Genomic DNA, 17806 nt, shown 5'->3' with positions numbered 1-17806 from the left:
TTCTTTGTTCTGCAGGGCAACACAATGGTATTATTACTGTAAGTCCTACCTCTAGTGATCCACGTATTACCCTCTTGGCTACAGTACAAGTAGAAGTGCTAGAGCTTGTCAGGCAAGGTAGATTAATAAATAGTAATAATGCAAATTAGGTATGTCTTGAAGAATGTGGTAAACAACAGTAAAATTATTAAACATAATGCATAAGAGAATGAAGAAACATTTCACGACTATTGTTCCTAGAGAAGTGAAGTGTGATATATGGGCAGTAAGTCAATTCAAGTTTGAAAAAATATGGTGCAAAATCTTACAAATGTGTCTCAAACACTGGCAAAACAAATGGATTTATAGACAGGAAGTGTATGCAGATTTTGGATAAGTTATTAATTGTGAACAATACTGCACATGGTGTTCCAAATGGGATCTAATCAGTGCTAGTTACAATAACAATATCCTTCCTGATTCACATACAATCACACTTATAATGCGCACCAGCATATTTTTGTTTTTTAACGGTACCATGCATTGAGCTAATAGTTTTATTTTTACACAAAATTAGATCTGCTACTGCTACTTATACAACTTCACTCTTTGACATTCAAGACATTCTCAATTAATATTCTTTGCTTGATCACGAAAGCTTTTTATGTTTGTCTGCTTTGAATTGGGTAAGCCAGATACTGGCCCAGTTCCTCCAAACATTGAAGTCCTTCTAAATGTAATTGCATTGCTTCTTCTTATTCGCCTTGCCTCTTTCATCATTCCTAAACTTCAGTATTTGCTTTTAAAATATCTTTACTTAAGTAACTTGATAGAGACCCCAAGGCAGACTCTAGGATATTGTTTTTGTTTAAGTAACTGGTTGAGACGTAAATTATAATAACAAGAATTTGTAATAAAAGAACTAATATTTAATCTGAAGCCTTTGACTTGAAGCAGCAATCATTTTAAAATTTATACAGAGCTTCTTTTGCACAACAGAATTGGAAAATGGTGGAACACCTCAGTTTCACATTCATGAACAAAATAGGGACCATTTCCATTTAGACAAATGGTGATCCTTCAGCACTTAATGATTTTTTTTAGTTAAGTAGAAGTTCAAATGATTATTGAGATTTTTATTCTATATATTATTTCTAGTGAAAAATAGGTATGTGTGAAGCAACAGTGTGTTAGTTCATGATAAATTATCTTAGTTGCTAAGACTTTTTTAAAGGCCATCTTCTCCCGCTTACTGCTTTAGTTTATTTATCTATGTGTTGTAGGCTTTGACCCTTCAGTTGGTTTACTCAATTTGGGAAGAAAATGTTATCAGACAAAAAGATAAATCATTGGCTGATTTTAATAAGTATCTTTAATTTGCAAGAGAAAATGTAATATTTTTCTTTGATCAGAAAACATTAATTTCTGAAGATAGGTCTCTGGTATCCTTGACCTGCTTTTTTGGTTCCTTAAAGTATAAAACCATAAGCCTATCCTCATAAACTAAGACATCTAAGTTTAAGTATTCAACTTTTTGCCTTCCTTGCACTCACTCCAGAGCATCAATATTCATCACCAGATGTCAGGACCAAAATTGGGCACCATATTCCAACTGCTGGCATACTGATGCCATATGTAACCCAAGTATAGTCCTGTTAGTTTCAAATGTTATTGATCTTGCAATAGACACTAAAATCTTATTTGCTTTTCCTGTAATCCTCAGTTTCAGTTTGGAACATTGTTTGGTTCAAAATTTTAATTGCTTCATAGGATTTTGATATTTAATTGGGTATTTTGACACAAGGGAAATGGAGAGGCAATATAGACTCAGTGGCACAGTTCTAAAGAGTATGCACGGACAGAGTTATCTGGGGGTGTCCATGTGCATAGATGTTTGAAGGTGGCTGGACATGGTGAGAAAATAGTTAGCAAACCATGTGGGATCTTGGGCTTTAGAAATGAAGCTATTGAGTACAAAAGCAGGGAAGCTATACTGAACCTTTATAAATCTCTGGTTAGGCCACAACTAGAGTGTTGTGCCCAGTCTGGTCACCACATTTTCAGAATGATGTGAAGATTCTTGAGAGGGTGCAGAGTAGATTTACCAGAATGGTTCCAGGGATGAGAGAATTTAGCCTCAAGTTTAGTTTGGAGAAGCTGAAGTTGGTCTCCTTGGAGGAAAGGAAGTTAAGGGGAGATCTGATGGAGGTGTACCAGATTGAGGCGCATAAGGTTCAGATAGAATAGACAAAGAAAAGCTGTTCCCATTAGCTGATGGTACAAGAACCAGGGGACACATATTTAAGGTTTTCAGGGGGATGTGAGGAAGAACAGGGGACAAGGGATATTCCTTGAAGAGATGGCTACTCACCCCTTTATGTGAGCCTGAGACAGGAGGCCCTACAACCAAAGCACATGAGCCACCATTGAGCAGGTTTCTGAAGATGCAGTTCTGGTGCTAGAACTAGTTGGGTGGCACCCTGGAGTACACTCCTTGTAAGGGTCACGTGCATTTTGATGGTCAACTGGAATGAGGGGATGATGTAATCCAGAGACTCAGGGTAATGCTCTGGGGACCCAGGTTCGAATCCTGCCACGGCAGATGGTGGAATTTGAATTCAATAATAATCTGGATTTAAAAGTCAAATGATGACTATGAAACCATTGCCGATTGTTGTAAAAATCCATTTGGTTCACAAATGTCCTTTAGGGAAGGAGATCTGTTGTCCTTTACTGAAGGAAATCTGTTGTCCTTACTTGGTTTGACCTACGTGTGATTCCAGACCTGCAGCAATGTGATTGACTCTTAAATGCCCTCTGAAATGGCCTAGCAAGCCACTCAGTTGTAACAAACCACAGCAAAGTCGCAAAAAAAGAATGAAACTGGACAGACCACCCAGCATCGACCTAGGCACCGCAAACGACAAAGGCAATTGCAGCCCTGTCGACCCTGCAAAATCCTCCTTACAAATATCTGGGGCTAGTGCCAAAATTGGGAGAGCTGTCTCTCAGGCTAGTGAAGCAACAGCTTGCCACGGAATCATACATTACAGATAATGTCACAGGTTCCACCATCACCATCCCTGGATATGTCCTGTCCCAACGACAGGACAGACCCAGCAGAGGTGGCGGCACAGTGTTATACCGTTGAGGGAGTGGGCAACATTGACTCTGGACCCCATGAAGTCTCATGGCATCAGGTCAAACACGGGTAAGGAAACCTCCTGCTGATTATCATGTAATGCCCTCCCTCAGCTGATGAATCAGTGTTCCTCCATGTTGAACACCACTTGGAGGAAACACTAAGGGTGGCAAGGGCACAGAATGTACGCTGGCGGTGCTACTGAGCCACTGCTGACCGAGCTGGCAGAGTCTTAAATGACATAGCTGCTAGACTGGATCTGCGGCAGATGGTGAGGGAACCAACAAGAGCGAAACACATACTTGACCTCATCCTCAGCAGTCTGCCTGTCGCAGATGCATCTGTCCATGACAGTATCGGCAGGAGTGACCACCGCACAGTCTTTGTGGAGACAAAGTCCCACCTTCACATTGAGGATACCCTCCATCGTGTTGTGTGGCACTACCACCATGCTAAATGGGATAGATTTCAAACAGACCTAGCAACTCGTGAGGCGGTGTGGGCCATCAGCAGCAGCAGAATTGTACTTGAACACAATCTGTAACCTCATGATCTGGCATATCCCCCACTCTACCATTACTATCAAGCCAGAAGTTCAATGAAGAGTGCAAGAGGGCATCCCAGGAGCAGCACCTAAAAATGAGGTGCCCACCTGGTGAAGCCATAACACAGGACCCCTTGCGTGCCAAACAGCATAAGCGATAGACAGAGCTAAACGATTCCACAACCAACGGATCAGATCTAAGCTCTGCAGTCCTGCTACATCCAGTCATGAACGGTGGTGGACAATTAAGCAACTCACTGGAGGAGAAGGCTCGACAAATACCCCCATCCTCAATGATGGGGGAGCCCAGCACAAATGTGCAAAAGGTCAGGCTGAAGCATTCGCAACAATCTTCAGCCAGATGTGTTGAGTGGATTCAGCCAATTCGATTCATTCCACACGATATCAAGAAATGGCTGAAGGCACTGGATACTGCAAAGGCTATGGGCCCAGGCAACATTCCGGCAATAGTACTGAAGACTTGTGCTCCAGAACTTGCCGCACCCCTAGCCAAGCTGTTCCAGTACAGCTAAAACACTGGCATCTACCCGGCAATGTGGAAAATTGCCCAGGTTGTCCTGTACACAAAAAGCAGGTCAAACCCAACCCGGCCAATTACCACCCCATCAGTCTACTCTCGATCATCAGTATAGTAATGGAATGGGTAGCAGTGCTATCAAGCGGCACTTGCTTAGCAATAACCGGCTCACTGATGCCCAGTTTGGGTTCCACCAGGGCCACTCAGTTCCTGACCTTGTAACAGCCTTGGTTCAAACATGGATAGAAGAGCTGAACTCCCGAGATGAGGTGAGAGTGACTGCCCTTAACATCAAGGCAGCATTTGACCAAGTGTGGCATCAAGGAGCCCTAGCAAAATTGGAGTCAATGAGAATCAGGGGGAAAAACTCTCCGCTGGCTGGAGTCATTCCTAGCACAAAGGAAGATGGTTGTGGTTTTTGAAGGTCAGTCAACTCAGCTCGAGGACATCAGTGCTGGAGTTCCTCAGGGTAGTGTCCTAGCCCCAACCATCTTCAGCTGCTTCATCAATGACCTTCCTTCCATCATAAGTGGGGATGTTCGCTGATGATTGCATAAGCACCATTCGTGACTCCTCAGATACTGAAGCAGCCCATGTCCAAATGCAGCAAGACCTGGACAATATCTAGGCTTGGGCTGACAAGTGTCAGGCAATGACCATTTCTAACAAGAGAGAATGCAACCATCACCCCTTGATGTTCAATGGCATTACAATCACTGAATCCCCCACAATCAACATCCTGGGGGTTACCTTTGACCATAAATTGAACTGGACTAGCCACATAAATACTGTGGCTACAAGAGCAGGTCAGAGGCTAGGAATCGTGCGACGAGTTACTCACCTCCTGACTCCCCAAAGCCTGTCCATCTACAAGGCACATGTCAGGAGTGTGATGGAATACTCCCCACTTGCCTGGATAAGTGCAGCTCCCACAACACTGGAGAAGATGGACACCATCCAGGATAAAGCAGTCTGCTTGATTGGCAACACATCCACAAACATTCACACCCTCCATCACCGACACACAGTAGGAGCAGTGTGTACCATCTACAAGATGCACTGCAGAAATTCACCAAGGCTCCTTAGACAGCACCTTCCAAACCCATGACCACTACCACCTGGAAGGACAAGGGCAGCAGATAGATGGGAACAGCACCACCTGGCAGTTCCCCTCGAAGCCACTCACCATCCTGACTTGGAAATATATCGCCGTTCCTTCACTGTCGCTGGGTCAAAATCCTGGAACTCCACTGTGTCTGTACTCCACTGTGGCAGTACCTACACCACATGGTTGAAGAAGGCAGCTCACCACAACCTTCTCAAGGGCAACTAGGGATGGGCAATAAATGTTGGCCCAGCCAGCGAAGCCCACATCCCGTGAATGAATAAAAAAAAACTGCACTCTTCATTACATGGCACCCCAGAGAGGAGTGGACTTTGAAGCAGGTGAGGCCCTGAAATGACACAGCTCATTGGAGGAAGAGGTGGTGGAAGATGAGGGCACTGAAAAGTAAGATGCAGAACAGAGGTCTGCTCAAGCTGTGCAGGAAGATGATGGGGGATGGCGCAGGAACCAAGATTTCATAAGGGTGGTGCCAACACCAGGGAATATCTAATCCAGGCACATGTCAGCTGAGCACTTCTAACCCAGGGGACTGTATTCCCTGGAACTCTGAGCTGTCTGTGAGAAGAACACTTACACAGATGATGCAATTTTGATTCTTAACACCAATGAATCTTGAGCATCTCTTCAGTGGTCTCAGTAACCCTTTCAAGAACTATTGCTTCCTTTCTTCCTTTTCAATTTTTACCATTAATGAGTGGAAACTCACTCATCTGGACTTGTATGAATATTTACAGTCTGGTCAAAAAGTAACAAAGTGCATGCTAACAAGTGAAATAGGCCCTCGTGAACCACTCAATGCTTTGACCGACATGGTGACCTAAGCTGTCGGCCACTTCTACACAGTGCTCTCATGGCCATGGATGATATGGAGGCAGCTTGTGTCTGCTTGCAGCTGGGATGCATGTGATGGTTGTCCTCATCGTGGAGATGCCAGTGGGAGCACTGCCTGAGGCTACTACACCAGCGTCGATGCAGGAGCAGTCTTGTCACAAGGCTTTGCTGCATAGATGGTCCCTCAGGCAGAGGACCGGGAAGACCCATGATGATGAGTCACTCAAAAATCACAGAATTGTTACGGTGTAGAAGGAGGCTATTCAGCCCATTGTGTCTGCACCGGCTCTCTGAGCATTTTAACTTAGTGCTAATCTCCTGCCTTTTCTTTGTAACCTTGCACGTTGATTCTATTTAAATAATCATCCAATGCCTTCTTGAATGTCTCAATTGAACCTGCCTCCACCACACTTGCAGGGAATGCATTCCAAACTCTAGTTACTCACTGTGTGAAAAAAGTTTGTTCTCACTTCGCATTTGCAAAACACTTTAAAACTGTGCCTCTAGTTCTCGATCCGTTTATGAGCGAGAATAGTTTCTCCCTATCTACTCTGTTCAAACCCCTCATGATTTTAAAAGCTTTGATCAAGTCTCCTCTTAGCCTTCCCCTCTCCAAGGAAAACAGTCCCAGCTTTTCCAATCTTTCCTCGTAACAACTTTCCTCAAAAATGATGGGAGTAACAAATCCAGAGCCCCTTGGATGTCAGGGGTCTTAAAGGAGAAGATAAAGAAATAAGGGAAATAATGCTAAAGGGAAGCTTATAACAGATACTGAGGACTCAACACCGCAGAAAACCTAAAGGAGTATTCAAAAAAAGTAGAGGTGAGATTAAAAAGGAAATAGGAAAGCAGAGAAAGGGCATGAAAAAATATTGGCAAGTAAAGTCGAGGAAACCCCAAAGTTTATTTTCTATAAATCGATAAAGAACAAATGGATAACTATAGAAGGAGTAGGGCCTATTAGGAACCATAAAGAAGTGGAAGTGGAATTTATGGATCTATTTCTCAATGAATTATTTGCGTCTGTTTTCGCAAAAGAGAGGGATGATTTAGATTTTGCAATAAGAGAGGAACAGTGTGAAATATTAGATTAAATTAACCTTGTGAGAGAGGAAGTATTAAGAAATTTCATGTCTTTGGAAGTGGGCAAAATATATCCTAGGCTGTTGAGGGAAGCAAGCAAAGAAAAGCGGAGGCTCTGATCATTATTTTCCAATCCTCTCTGATGACAGACATGGTCCCAGAGGACTCGAGTACAGCACATATTGTACCATTGTTTAATAAGGGAGAAAAGGTTGACCGAGTAATTTTACAGGCCAGTCAGCCTTTGCTCAGTGGTGGGAAAATTATTGGAAAAATTTGTGAGACACAGGGTAAATCTTCATTTAGAAAGTCCAGTATTAATGAAAGACAGTCAGCATGGATGTGTTAAGGGAAGGTTGTGTCTGACATGATTGAATTTTTTTGAGGGGGTAACAAGGAGGGTCAGTTTGATGTAGCCTATATATGGGTTTTAGCAAGGATCTTGATAAAGTCCCTCATGGCAGATTGGTCATGAAAGTAAAAAGTCCATGGGATTGAAGGCAAAGTGGCAAGTTGGATCCAAAATTGGTTCAAAGACAGAAAGTAAAGGATAAAAGCCAATGGATATTTCAGTGATTGGAAAGCTGTTTACAGTGGGATTCTGCAGGGCTCAGTTCTAGGCCCCTTGCATTTTGTGGTCATATCAATTATTTGGACTTGAATGCAGGGGGCATGATTAAGAAGACAAGACAAAAATGAGAATGTGATGGTTGATGGATAAGAAAGTTGCAGACTGCAGGAAGATATCAATGGACTAGTCAGGCGCGTGGACCAATGGCAATTGGAGTTCAATCTGGAGAAGTGAGAGGCAGTACATTTGGGGAAAACTAAAAAGGCAAGTGAATACACAATAAAAGATGCTGAGGTGTAGTGGAATACGGGGACCTTGTTGTGCATGCCCACAGATCCCTGAAGTTGGCTGGACGAGTAGATAAGGTGGTGAAGCAGGCATACGGGATACTTGCCTTCATTGGCCAAGGCATAGAATATAAAAACTGGGAGGATATGCTACTACTTAGGCCACAACTGGAGTGGGCAGTTCTGGTCACAGCACTATAGAAAAGATGATTGCACTTAAGAAGGTACAGATGAGATTTATGAGGATGTTTCCTGGACTAGAGAATTTTAGTTACGAGGAAAGATTGGATAGGCTAAGGTTGTTTTCTTCGGAACAGAGGAGGCTGAGGGGAGAGCTAATTGAAGTGTATAAAATTGTGAGGGGTCTAGATGGAGTGGATATGCCCCATTCCCCATAGATGAGGGATCCATAATCAGGGAGCATATATTTAGGGTAAGATGTAGAAGGTTTAGAGGGGTTACAAGGAGAAATATCTTCATTCAGTGTGGTGGGGATCTGGATCTCACTGCCTAAAAGAGTGGTGGAGACAGAGCACTCATTAAAAGAAATACTTGCATATGCACTTGCAGTGTGGTAACCTACAAGGCTATGGACCAAGGAAGTGGAAAGTGAGATCAGGTAGATAGTTATTTGTCAGCCAGCGAGGACACAATGGCCCGAATGGTCCCCTTCTGTGCTGTAAATTTCTATGATTCTATGAGAGTTGATATAAAAAGAGTTTTAAGGAGATTCTTAAAGAAAAAGAGAGAGGTTGGTGCAGTTTAAGGAGAGAATTTTGAAGCATGTGTGATGTTATTCATATTGTGCCTATGTCTAGATAATTATTATAAATAAAGAGCAAATTTTGTGGCACAAATCCTTGGGGCATGTCACTATCCACTTCCCAGCAATCTAAGAAACATCAGTCGACCACTACTGCTTGATTGCAATTTATTAGCCATCTCTCTATTAATGAAGCATGCATACATCAAAATGCCTTCATTTTTATAATCATTTTCACAACTTCAGTAAAATCCATATGTACAAAATTCACCACAGCTTCTTTTCCTAAATATCTGATTTCCTTAGTTCAATTAAGTTAGTCAAGCATAACATGTCATTTCACAATCTCTGCATAACACCCAGATTAGCCCATGCACATCTCATATTATAGAATCTGGAGGAATGAATTTCTGAATGCACAATATTGACAGGAAGCTTCACCTGCTTATTGTGCATATTGTGACAACATTCATTTTGGTACTTAGAAAACTGTGGAAGCGCACTCACTGTATGTGCGCCTGACAGAGGCTCCTTGCTTGCAGCACACTTTGCTTAAAACCGCTTTTAGCTTTTCTGAAATGGAGGTTGGACTAGCTGGTGTGTGGTTTCTAGACTTAGGCCATTCCTTTTCATGAACAGTGGTATAGAATTTTCTAGCCTGTAGCTCCATGGCACAATTTCAATTTTCAAAGATTGTTTGTAAATGTTAGTCATGGCCTATGCCATTTCATATCCCAACCTACTTCAGTATTCCTGATTTTATGTATTATGTATCATTAAAATTCAAAATACTTTTATTAATTTAAAAGAAACTCTCAAATGTGTGGCACTACAATTAAGATGCAGTAATTTTGTCCTATTGAACTCTTAATAGTTAAGTATGGAATGGAACAATTTAAGAAGATCCGCTCAATATTTTGTATGTACAAAATGCTTATCTCTGTGTGTGCATATCAAATGTTGACCATTGATATAGTCTGCAATATGGTTTTCTGAAGATGATTTTTTTCATATATAGGTGTGAATCAGATAACCGTTACCTTGGCAACCCACTCAAAGGAACCTGCTACTGTAAGTATTTTTTTTTTGCCTTTTAGGTTTTTTGGGGTAAGATGCAGGGTTTCTGACAAAATAAGTACCCATTCATCATTACTTAAAGAAAAAGCAAAATGTAGGGTGAGTACTTTTTGTTCAAAGTGCTCCTCCCTATATTACTTAAAGAAAGTATAATCACCTGAATTTCAATTGTAATGCCACCATACCAAACTTCTGGAAGGATCTATCTCCCTTTAGGTCCTTTCTAGTGTATCAATCATTGGAATGATCCCAGAGCAGCTTCTTTGCAAGTAGCATGGATTGTGACTCCAGATCCATCTGGGGAAAGACCTTGAGCCAGTTGACATCAGGAAATTGTGCTACATGCTAGGATTGAAGATTTCTCATCTACAGTATGATTTCCTAGGTCAAATAAACAACTATAGCCCCCATTGTTTTAAAAACATCAACTTTGGCAGTGCAAGATACATCTCCCTGGTTAATGTTACTGGAGCCGCCTAATTGAGAGTGAGACTTCATGAAGCTTTCTAAGATGACACGTATTTTTTTAAAGAAGATTTCTGTTAAGAGAATAATTTTACTATGTATAAAGGGTAGAGTTTGCACAAAGCATGTTGTCCCAAAACACTTTAAGCTGACATCCAAAGTAGATATCAATAAACTTTTAGCAATATTTTTGAATTGTTCTTTTGTTCCTGTAATCTGTGAATAACTGTACTGTTGCTGTGATGGAATTTTAAATTTTGTTTGACTGAATAGTCTGAAGGCAATTATTTGTTGATACTATTAATGACTGCTCTTTTAACATATTAGATGCAATATGTGATTATGGTTTAGTGTTTGTGGACCAGATATAGTCTTCAGATCACTTCTATGTGATGGAACATCTGGGGCAATAGTTATTGCATTGTTAGATTTTAGTTGTGGAGGTGAGTTATGCTGATAATTTAATGTTAATACTCATTTCAGCAAGGCAAAATTTTCATTCAAGAGAAAAAATTTGGGGAAGGTACATTGGGGTATGCTGTTGAGAATTAATAACCGTGATACTAATGGGAAAAATTGATTGTTTTGAATCTTTAGTAAAGGAAATGGAAATCATGTATTCCTCGAGACAAGAGGAACGTTCGACTTAATTTGAGTGCTACATGTCTAAGTTGGGATTTTATAGTGAAATTATTGATTGACTGGAGAATTTTTCAGGGCCTGCTATCTGCAAAAATAAATATTTTGCTGATAAGCTAAATAAAATCTTTACATCAGTTTTCATTTCTGAAATTGAAGCCACTTTCCCAGTATTACTGAATAGGGGGCGAGTTAAAATTACTTCATACAAAGTAATGCAGAAACTTAGGGATATTAATATTATGCCTGGATACCCGATAAAGATAGTGGATCAAGAAAGAGACTGTGGCAGCTGATCCTACTCATTTCAAGGTGCACAATGGTGTAATTGCCCTTAGAGAGATGTGGCTGCAGGGTGACCAAGGCTGGGAACTGGAAGTTCAAGGGTATTCAGAATTTAGGAAGGATAGGAAAAAAGGAAAAGGAGGTGCGGTCATGCTATTAATAAAGGATGGGATCAGTACATTAGTGAGAGAGGATCTTGGATCAGAAGATCAAGATGGAGAATCAGTTTGGATGGAGCTAAGAAACAGCAAAGGGCAGCAAACTTTGGTAGGAGTTGTTTATAGGCCGCCAAATAATAGTGGTAATGTAAGGCACAGTATCAATCAGGAAATTAGAAGTGCATGTAACGGGGGGGGGGACTTCAATCTCCACATAGACTGGGTAAATCTAATTAGGATTAATGCTGAGGAGGACAAATTCCTGGAATGTATACGTGATGGTTTTCTAGAACAGTATGTTGAGTATCTAGTATTGCGCAATGAGCAAGGGCTAATTCATAATCTTGTTGTAAAGGAGCCTTTATGGAAGTGTGACCATAATATGACAGAATTTTGCATGAAGTTTGAAAGTGATGTAGTTCAATCCGAAACTAGGGTCTTTAATCCAAACAAAGACAACTACGAAGGTATGAGGGGCAAATTGACTGAGGTAGATTGGGGAAAAGGTGTGATGGTAGACAGGCAATGGCTGGCATTTAAATAATTAATACATGGTTTGAAACAAATTTACGTCCCTTTAAGACACAAAAAGCCAGCAGGAAGTATGATTCAACCATGGCTAACAAAAGAAGTTAAGGATTCTATTAGATCAAAGGAAGAGGCACGTAAAGTTGCCAGAAAAAGTAATAAGCCTGAGGATTGGGCGCATTTTAAAATTCAACAAAGTAGAACCAAGAAATTGATAAACAGAAAATAAAATATGTGTAAACTAGCGAGGAACATAGAAATGGACTGTAAAAGCTTCTATAGTATGTAAAAAGGAAAAGGTTAGTAAAGCCAAATGTGGGCCCATTACGGGCAGTGAATAGAAAATTTATAATGGATAATAGGGAAATGGCAGAGAAACTAAAAAAATACTTTGTGTCTATCTTCATGGAGGAAGATATAAAAAATCTCTCTGAAATATTGGGGAGCCAAGGGACTAATGAGATTGAGGACACGAAAGTTAGCACCAGAGAAATTACAGGGATTGAAAGTTCACAAATCCCCTGGACCTGATGATCTACATCCCAGAGTGTTGAAAGAGGTGACTTTAAGATAATGGATGCATTGGTGATCATCTTTCAAAATTCTATAGATTCTGGAATGGTGCTTGCAGACTGGAAGGTACCAAATGTAACCCCGCTATTTAAGAAAAAAGGGAGAGAGAAAACAGAGAACTACAGACCTGTTAGCCTGACATTAGTAGTAGGGAAAATGCTATAATCCATTCAAAAGGTTGAGATCACTGGGAACTTAGAAAACAAGGGTGAGATTGGGTAGAGTCAACATGGATTTATGGAAGGAGTCATGTTTGACAAACCTGTTGGAATTTTTTGAGGATGCTACTAGCAAGATAGGTAAGAGAGAACCAGTGAATGTTGTGTATTTAGATTTTCAGGAGGCTTTTGATAAGGTCCTACACAGGAGGTTGATAAGCAAAATTAGACCTCATGGGATTAGGTTCAATATAGTGGCATGGATTGAGGAGTGGTTAACGGACAGAAAACAGAGTAGGGATAAACAGATCATTCTCTGGTTGACAGGTTGTGATTCATGGGGTACCACAAGGATCAGTGCTTGGGCCCCAGCTATATCAGTGATTTGGATGTGGGGACCAAATGTAATATTTCCAAGTTTGCTGATGACACATAACTTGGTGGAAATGAGTTATGAGGAGGATTCAATGAGGCTTCAAGGAGATTTAGACAGACTTTAGGAGTGGGTAAGAACATGGCAGATGGGATATAATGTGGAAAAATGCGAAGTTATCCATTTTTGGTAGAGAAAACAAATGCAGAGTATTTCTTAAATGGGGAGAAATCGTGTGTCCTTGTTCATAAATCATTGAAAGCTAACATGCAAGTGCAACAGGCAATTAGTATGTTAGCCTTTATTGTAAGGGGATTTGAGTATAGGAGTAAGCAAGTTGCAGTTGTACAGAGCCTTAGTGAGACCACACTTGGAGGAATGTGTACAGTTTTCGTCACTTTACCTAAGGAAGGATATTTTGACCATAGAGGCAACAAAGGTTCACCAGACTAATCCCTGGGATGGCAGGATTGTCTTATGAGGGAAGATTGAGGAGACTGGGCCTGTATTCAATAGAGTTTAGAAGAATGAGAGGTGATTTTATTGAATTGTACAAAATTCTTACAGGGCTTGACAGGATGGATGCAGGAAGAATGTTTCCCCTGGTTGCAGGGGTCTAGAACCAGGGGACACAGTCTCAGAATAACAGGTAGGCCATTTAGGAACAAGATGAGGAGGAATTTGTTGAGTCAGAGGTTGGTGTATCTTTGGAATTCTCGACCATGGGGCTATCGAGTTTGGGGGTGTTCAAAACAGAGGTCGATAGATTTCTGGATACTAATGACATCAAGGGATACAAGCATAGTGCGGAAAGATGGCGTTGAGATAGAAGATCAGCCATGATCCAGTCAAATGGCAAAGCAGGCTCGAGGAGCTGAATGGCCTACTTCTATGTTCCTATCTGTGAGTTGGCTGTCGGAAATGCAAGTTGAGTTTTAGGTGAAAAGTACAATATCACTTTATATATTGTGAGGGAATGTTTATTTTTGGATTTCTGTATGTGTTTTCTTGGTGTGGAGCCATGGTTTTTTTTCACACCTGTGGGGATTGACCATTGGTTGACTGGAGATTGTAACATTTAAGATACAGAGTGTACCCAGCTTGGATACTGTGCACCCTGCCTAAGGACAGAGACAGAATCCTGCTGGGAGACATTAACGGGTCGCACAAATCAGTTCAAGGGAAAGAATGAAGAGCAGCCCTTGGGGAGCAGATGGAGAGGAGGGTTGGCTCCATGCAGCCAAGCTCCATCCTGCTGAGGGAGCTGGGGCTCAGAGAAGCATGGGAAGAGCAGTGATAGCTCCATGAAGCTGGCAGTTGGATGAAGGAAAGCCTGTGAACAGTGGGGTTCTGTTCAGGATAGCTAGAGATCTGGAATCTAGATGTTGGGATGCACCCTTATGAATTCAGTGGGATGCAGTTTCGGAGGAAGAGATTGAGCAAATGGGAGACGAGCAGTTGTTGGGGCAGTCATATTGGAGAGGCTGTTGAGAGAAGTCAGAAGCTTTATCCTTGAAAGAAAGGAACTGAAAACTCTCGCAAGGAACACAGGGTGGAATATTCTGTGCCTGCTGGCATCGGGTGTGTTCGGTGGCGTAGCAGACAATATGCTGAGAAGGCCAAAAATCGGTTTCACGGCATTGTGAAACTAGTTTGCAATCGTCTGCTCTGCCCGTCAATGGTGGGCCACGTTTCCCGCCGTCAGAAGTCAGGAACATTATTGTAATACATCTGCATATTATTATAAGCCGATCCCACTGGAATCATTCCCCCCTGCTGGATCATCCGAGCACTTGCACTTCAAGGGGAACTCAGAGGTGAGTGCATGGTAACATTGCACAGCGCTCGCGAGGGTCGCCTGTTGGACTTCAAGGCTGAGATGCATTGGGTGGGATGGAAGCAAGGACCGCCCTGCGGTTGAAGCGAGTTGCGGGGTGGGGTTGCGGTGGCAATGGTAGTCCTGCGGTTGAGGCAAGTTGGGGAGGGGTCAAGGGCTGCACTGCAGTTGAGGTGAGGGGGGAGCAAGAGCTGCACTGCGGTTGATGATGGCGTACAAGCACTTGTGGGGTGGTGGGGAGAGAAGTGGCCACGCATTAGGAAAACCTTGTATAAAGTGACCATTCTTCTGCAGCTGAGACAGTTCAGACGCAGCTACATTGACATGCTTGTAGTCGGGCCACAAGCTTATCTGTCCACTCGAGCAATGCAGAGGTATGAAATTGCCATCAAGTGCTCCAGAGCTTTTCACCCCTCGGACACAGAGAACAAACTAATGAGCGTTTCCGTGGACTGCAGAACAGTTGGATGACTGAGCACATTGTACAATTTCCTTGCAAAAGTTGGCTGTGGAACAGTCACTGGTGCAGGTGTTCACAGCCCCTTGCAATGTCATCATTCCAGTTTGGACCAGTCTCCCCCATGGTTCACGCTAACAGCACAGCCTTGCAGTGCGGGATAGGAGAATGCCTGTGCTGAGAGCACAACATGCAGTCCAATGGGCAAAGCTGCTGCCAATTGGTCAGATGGAGTGGGGTGGAGGTGGGTGGCGTTTTGGGCAGCCATGCAGCGCATTCAATTCTGCCCATCCAAATGGTGGCCAGCACTATCTGGGATGCATTAAGGGGCTTTCAGTCTTAATCAAGAGAAGTTCTTAGAATGCCCAAGTTCACCCATGCGTCTCTCTCTTTGATCCTGCAGGAGGAGTACATCAGGAGCATGGAGTCTGGTGAACTAGCTGTATTCCTCGTGGCGTTCAGGGAGCAGGGGCAAAGGAGAAGAGAGCAACCGAGGCGCCTGCCTGGGCAGCGGGAGGAACATTGCCCTTAGGAAGAAGGGGCAGTTGGGGGCTCCTGCACATGCTGCTGAAGAAGCACAGAGAGCCGTCACTGGTCGGTGCTTAGCTAGACCCAGGGTCTAGAGACGCTGCCTTTCATTCCTGCAGATGACCGAGAACCAGTGTCGCCGAGGACTGTGCATGTCTAGGGAACTGGCCAGTCACATCTGCCTGTGTGACAACCAGAAACACATCCTGTGTACAACGCCTACACCCTCAGCTGGTCACAGATCCCTGATGTCTTCCAGGTTCCACAGAAGCTGCAGGGATGGCTCCTCAGGGACAAGGGCTACCTGCAGAGGACGTGGCTGTTGACACCATGCAACACCCTCAGACTGCAGCAAAATGAAGGTACGATGCTCATGCTGCAACTCGTACCTTGGTGGAGCAAACCATCGGGATGCTGAAAATGAGGTTCTGGTGCCTGGACAGGTCTGATGGAGCCCTTCAATATGGCCCGCAAAGAGTGTCATGCATTATTGTCGCCTACTGCACCTTTTACAACCTGGCACTGCAACGGGGAGAGGATGTGGCTGAAGAGGAGCTGGAGGACAGGGATGAGGGTGAGGAGGTCCTCAAAGGCGACGATGAGGCCATCACATTGGCCAGATGAGGTAGGCGCGTTCGGGTGGCTCTCATAGCTGCTAGATTTATGGAGGATGATTAGTACATTCAGTGAGGAGACACATTGCATCCATGAACGTTTGACTCCAGTCTGGCTGACGGAAGCGTACATACCCTCTGTGATAAGGCTCTTGTCATGGAGACGCAGTGGAGGCTCTAATAGTTGCTTGATTCCAGGTGGATAATGATGACATGCATTGAGGACATTCCATAGATCTTCACAAAGCCTCTTTGAATATCTGATTCCTGCCTGGCCGAGGGCAGCTCACTTGCGCTCTGATTAGGGCCATATCGTGGAGACATAGCCGTGAAACCTTAAATGCATCTGATCCTTTGTTAGCCTTCAGCACCTGACCCATTCAGGAGCAGAGTGTCATTGGTCACAGGTGCTGATGAGATGGGGGCCAGCCCCACCTTAAAAGGTGCTGAGAGCACACAGAGAATGGCGGAACTCTGTGGCGCCTGCCCACGACATTCTGGCAGCAATGACCAGCGCCATCGAGGTGCAGGCATCAGTAATGTGTCCAATAAGTGTGAGGCCAGACCATCACTTTGGTCAGAAGCCTGCACAAAGCACAGGGAAGAGGCCTGGACTGAGACACCTGCCTTTATCTTGTGCAGGAACCAAGGTTTCACATCTGAGTGACACGAACACTGCTCATCAGAACAAGGAGCCATAGGCAGGGAGACATTCTTGGGGGTTTATTCACAGTACTGAATATTATGTGCAAGTAATTAATACCTGTGCCCAGGTTGTGCAACTACATCACCATCCTGAGGTGTCAGCTGTGGCTCAGTTCCTAGCACCCTCGCCTTTGAATCAGAGGGTTGTGGGTTCATGTCCCACTCCCGGAAACCAAGAACTGTGATTGTACTCGAAAGAGTTGCAATCTGTGACTGTTGATAACTCGAAAGAGTTACATCATCATCCTGAGGTGTCAGCTGTGGCTCAGTTTATAGCACCCTCACCTTTGAGTCAGAAGGTTGTGGGTTCATGTCCCACTCCAGGACTTTGAACAAAAAAAAAAGTCAAGAACTGTGAATGTACTCGAAAGAGTTACATCATCTTAACCTTCCTAACCCTGCCGCTACATCTTGGTGCTTTCTGGACATACACAGTGGAGGTGGAGGCAGCCTGCTGACTGCTACTCATTGTCTGTGATGACCTTGGCATGCGTTGTCTGGAGGGCGGAGACCTGAACAGCCCCAGCCTGCTTTTGGGGTCCTGC

The 17806-nt window shown here is 43.3% G+C and overlaps 1 protein-coding gene across 9 annotated transcripts in view; it reads left to right on the top strand.

Moving 5' to 3' along the window:
* The window catches only part of atrnl1b (attractin-like 1b), a 1047255-nt gene that overhangs the window by 399680 nt on the left and 629769 nt on the right, over positions 1-17806 (top strand). For 8 of the 9 annotated variants that reach the window (XR_013579731.1, XM_078564667.1, XM_078564670.1 and 5 more), the window contains exon 21: positions 9883-9935. Coding sequence is in view for 8 of the 9 variants with exons in the window: in XM_078564667.1 (XP_078420793.1) it covers positions 9883-9935 (53 nt within the window). In the remaining variant the exon portion in view is untranslated. Of the gene's footprint in view, positions 1-9882; positions 9936-13687; positions 13747-17806 lie in introns of those variants that run through there. The other variant, XM_078564673.1, reaches the window with a different exon arrangement.

Source organism: Cetorhinus maximus, chromosome 20 (genome assembly GCF_964194155.1).
Source record: "Cetorhinus maximus chromosome 20, sCetMax3.hap1.1, whole genome shotgun sequence".
NCBI classification, from domain to species: domain Eukaryota; kingdom Metazoa; phylum Chordata; class Chondrichthyes; order Lamniformes; family Cetorhinidae; genus Cetorhinus; species Cetorhinus maximus.
This window is presented reverse-complemented; position numbering and strand designations above follow the sequence as displayed.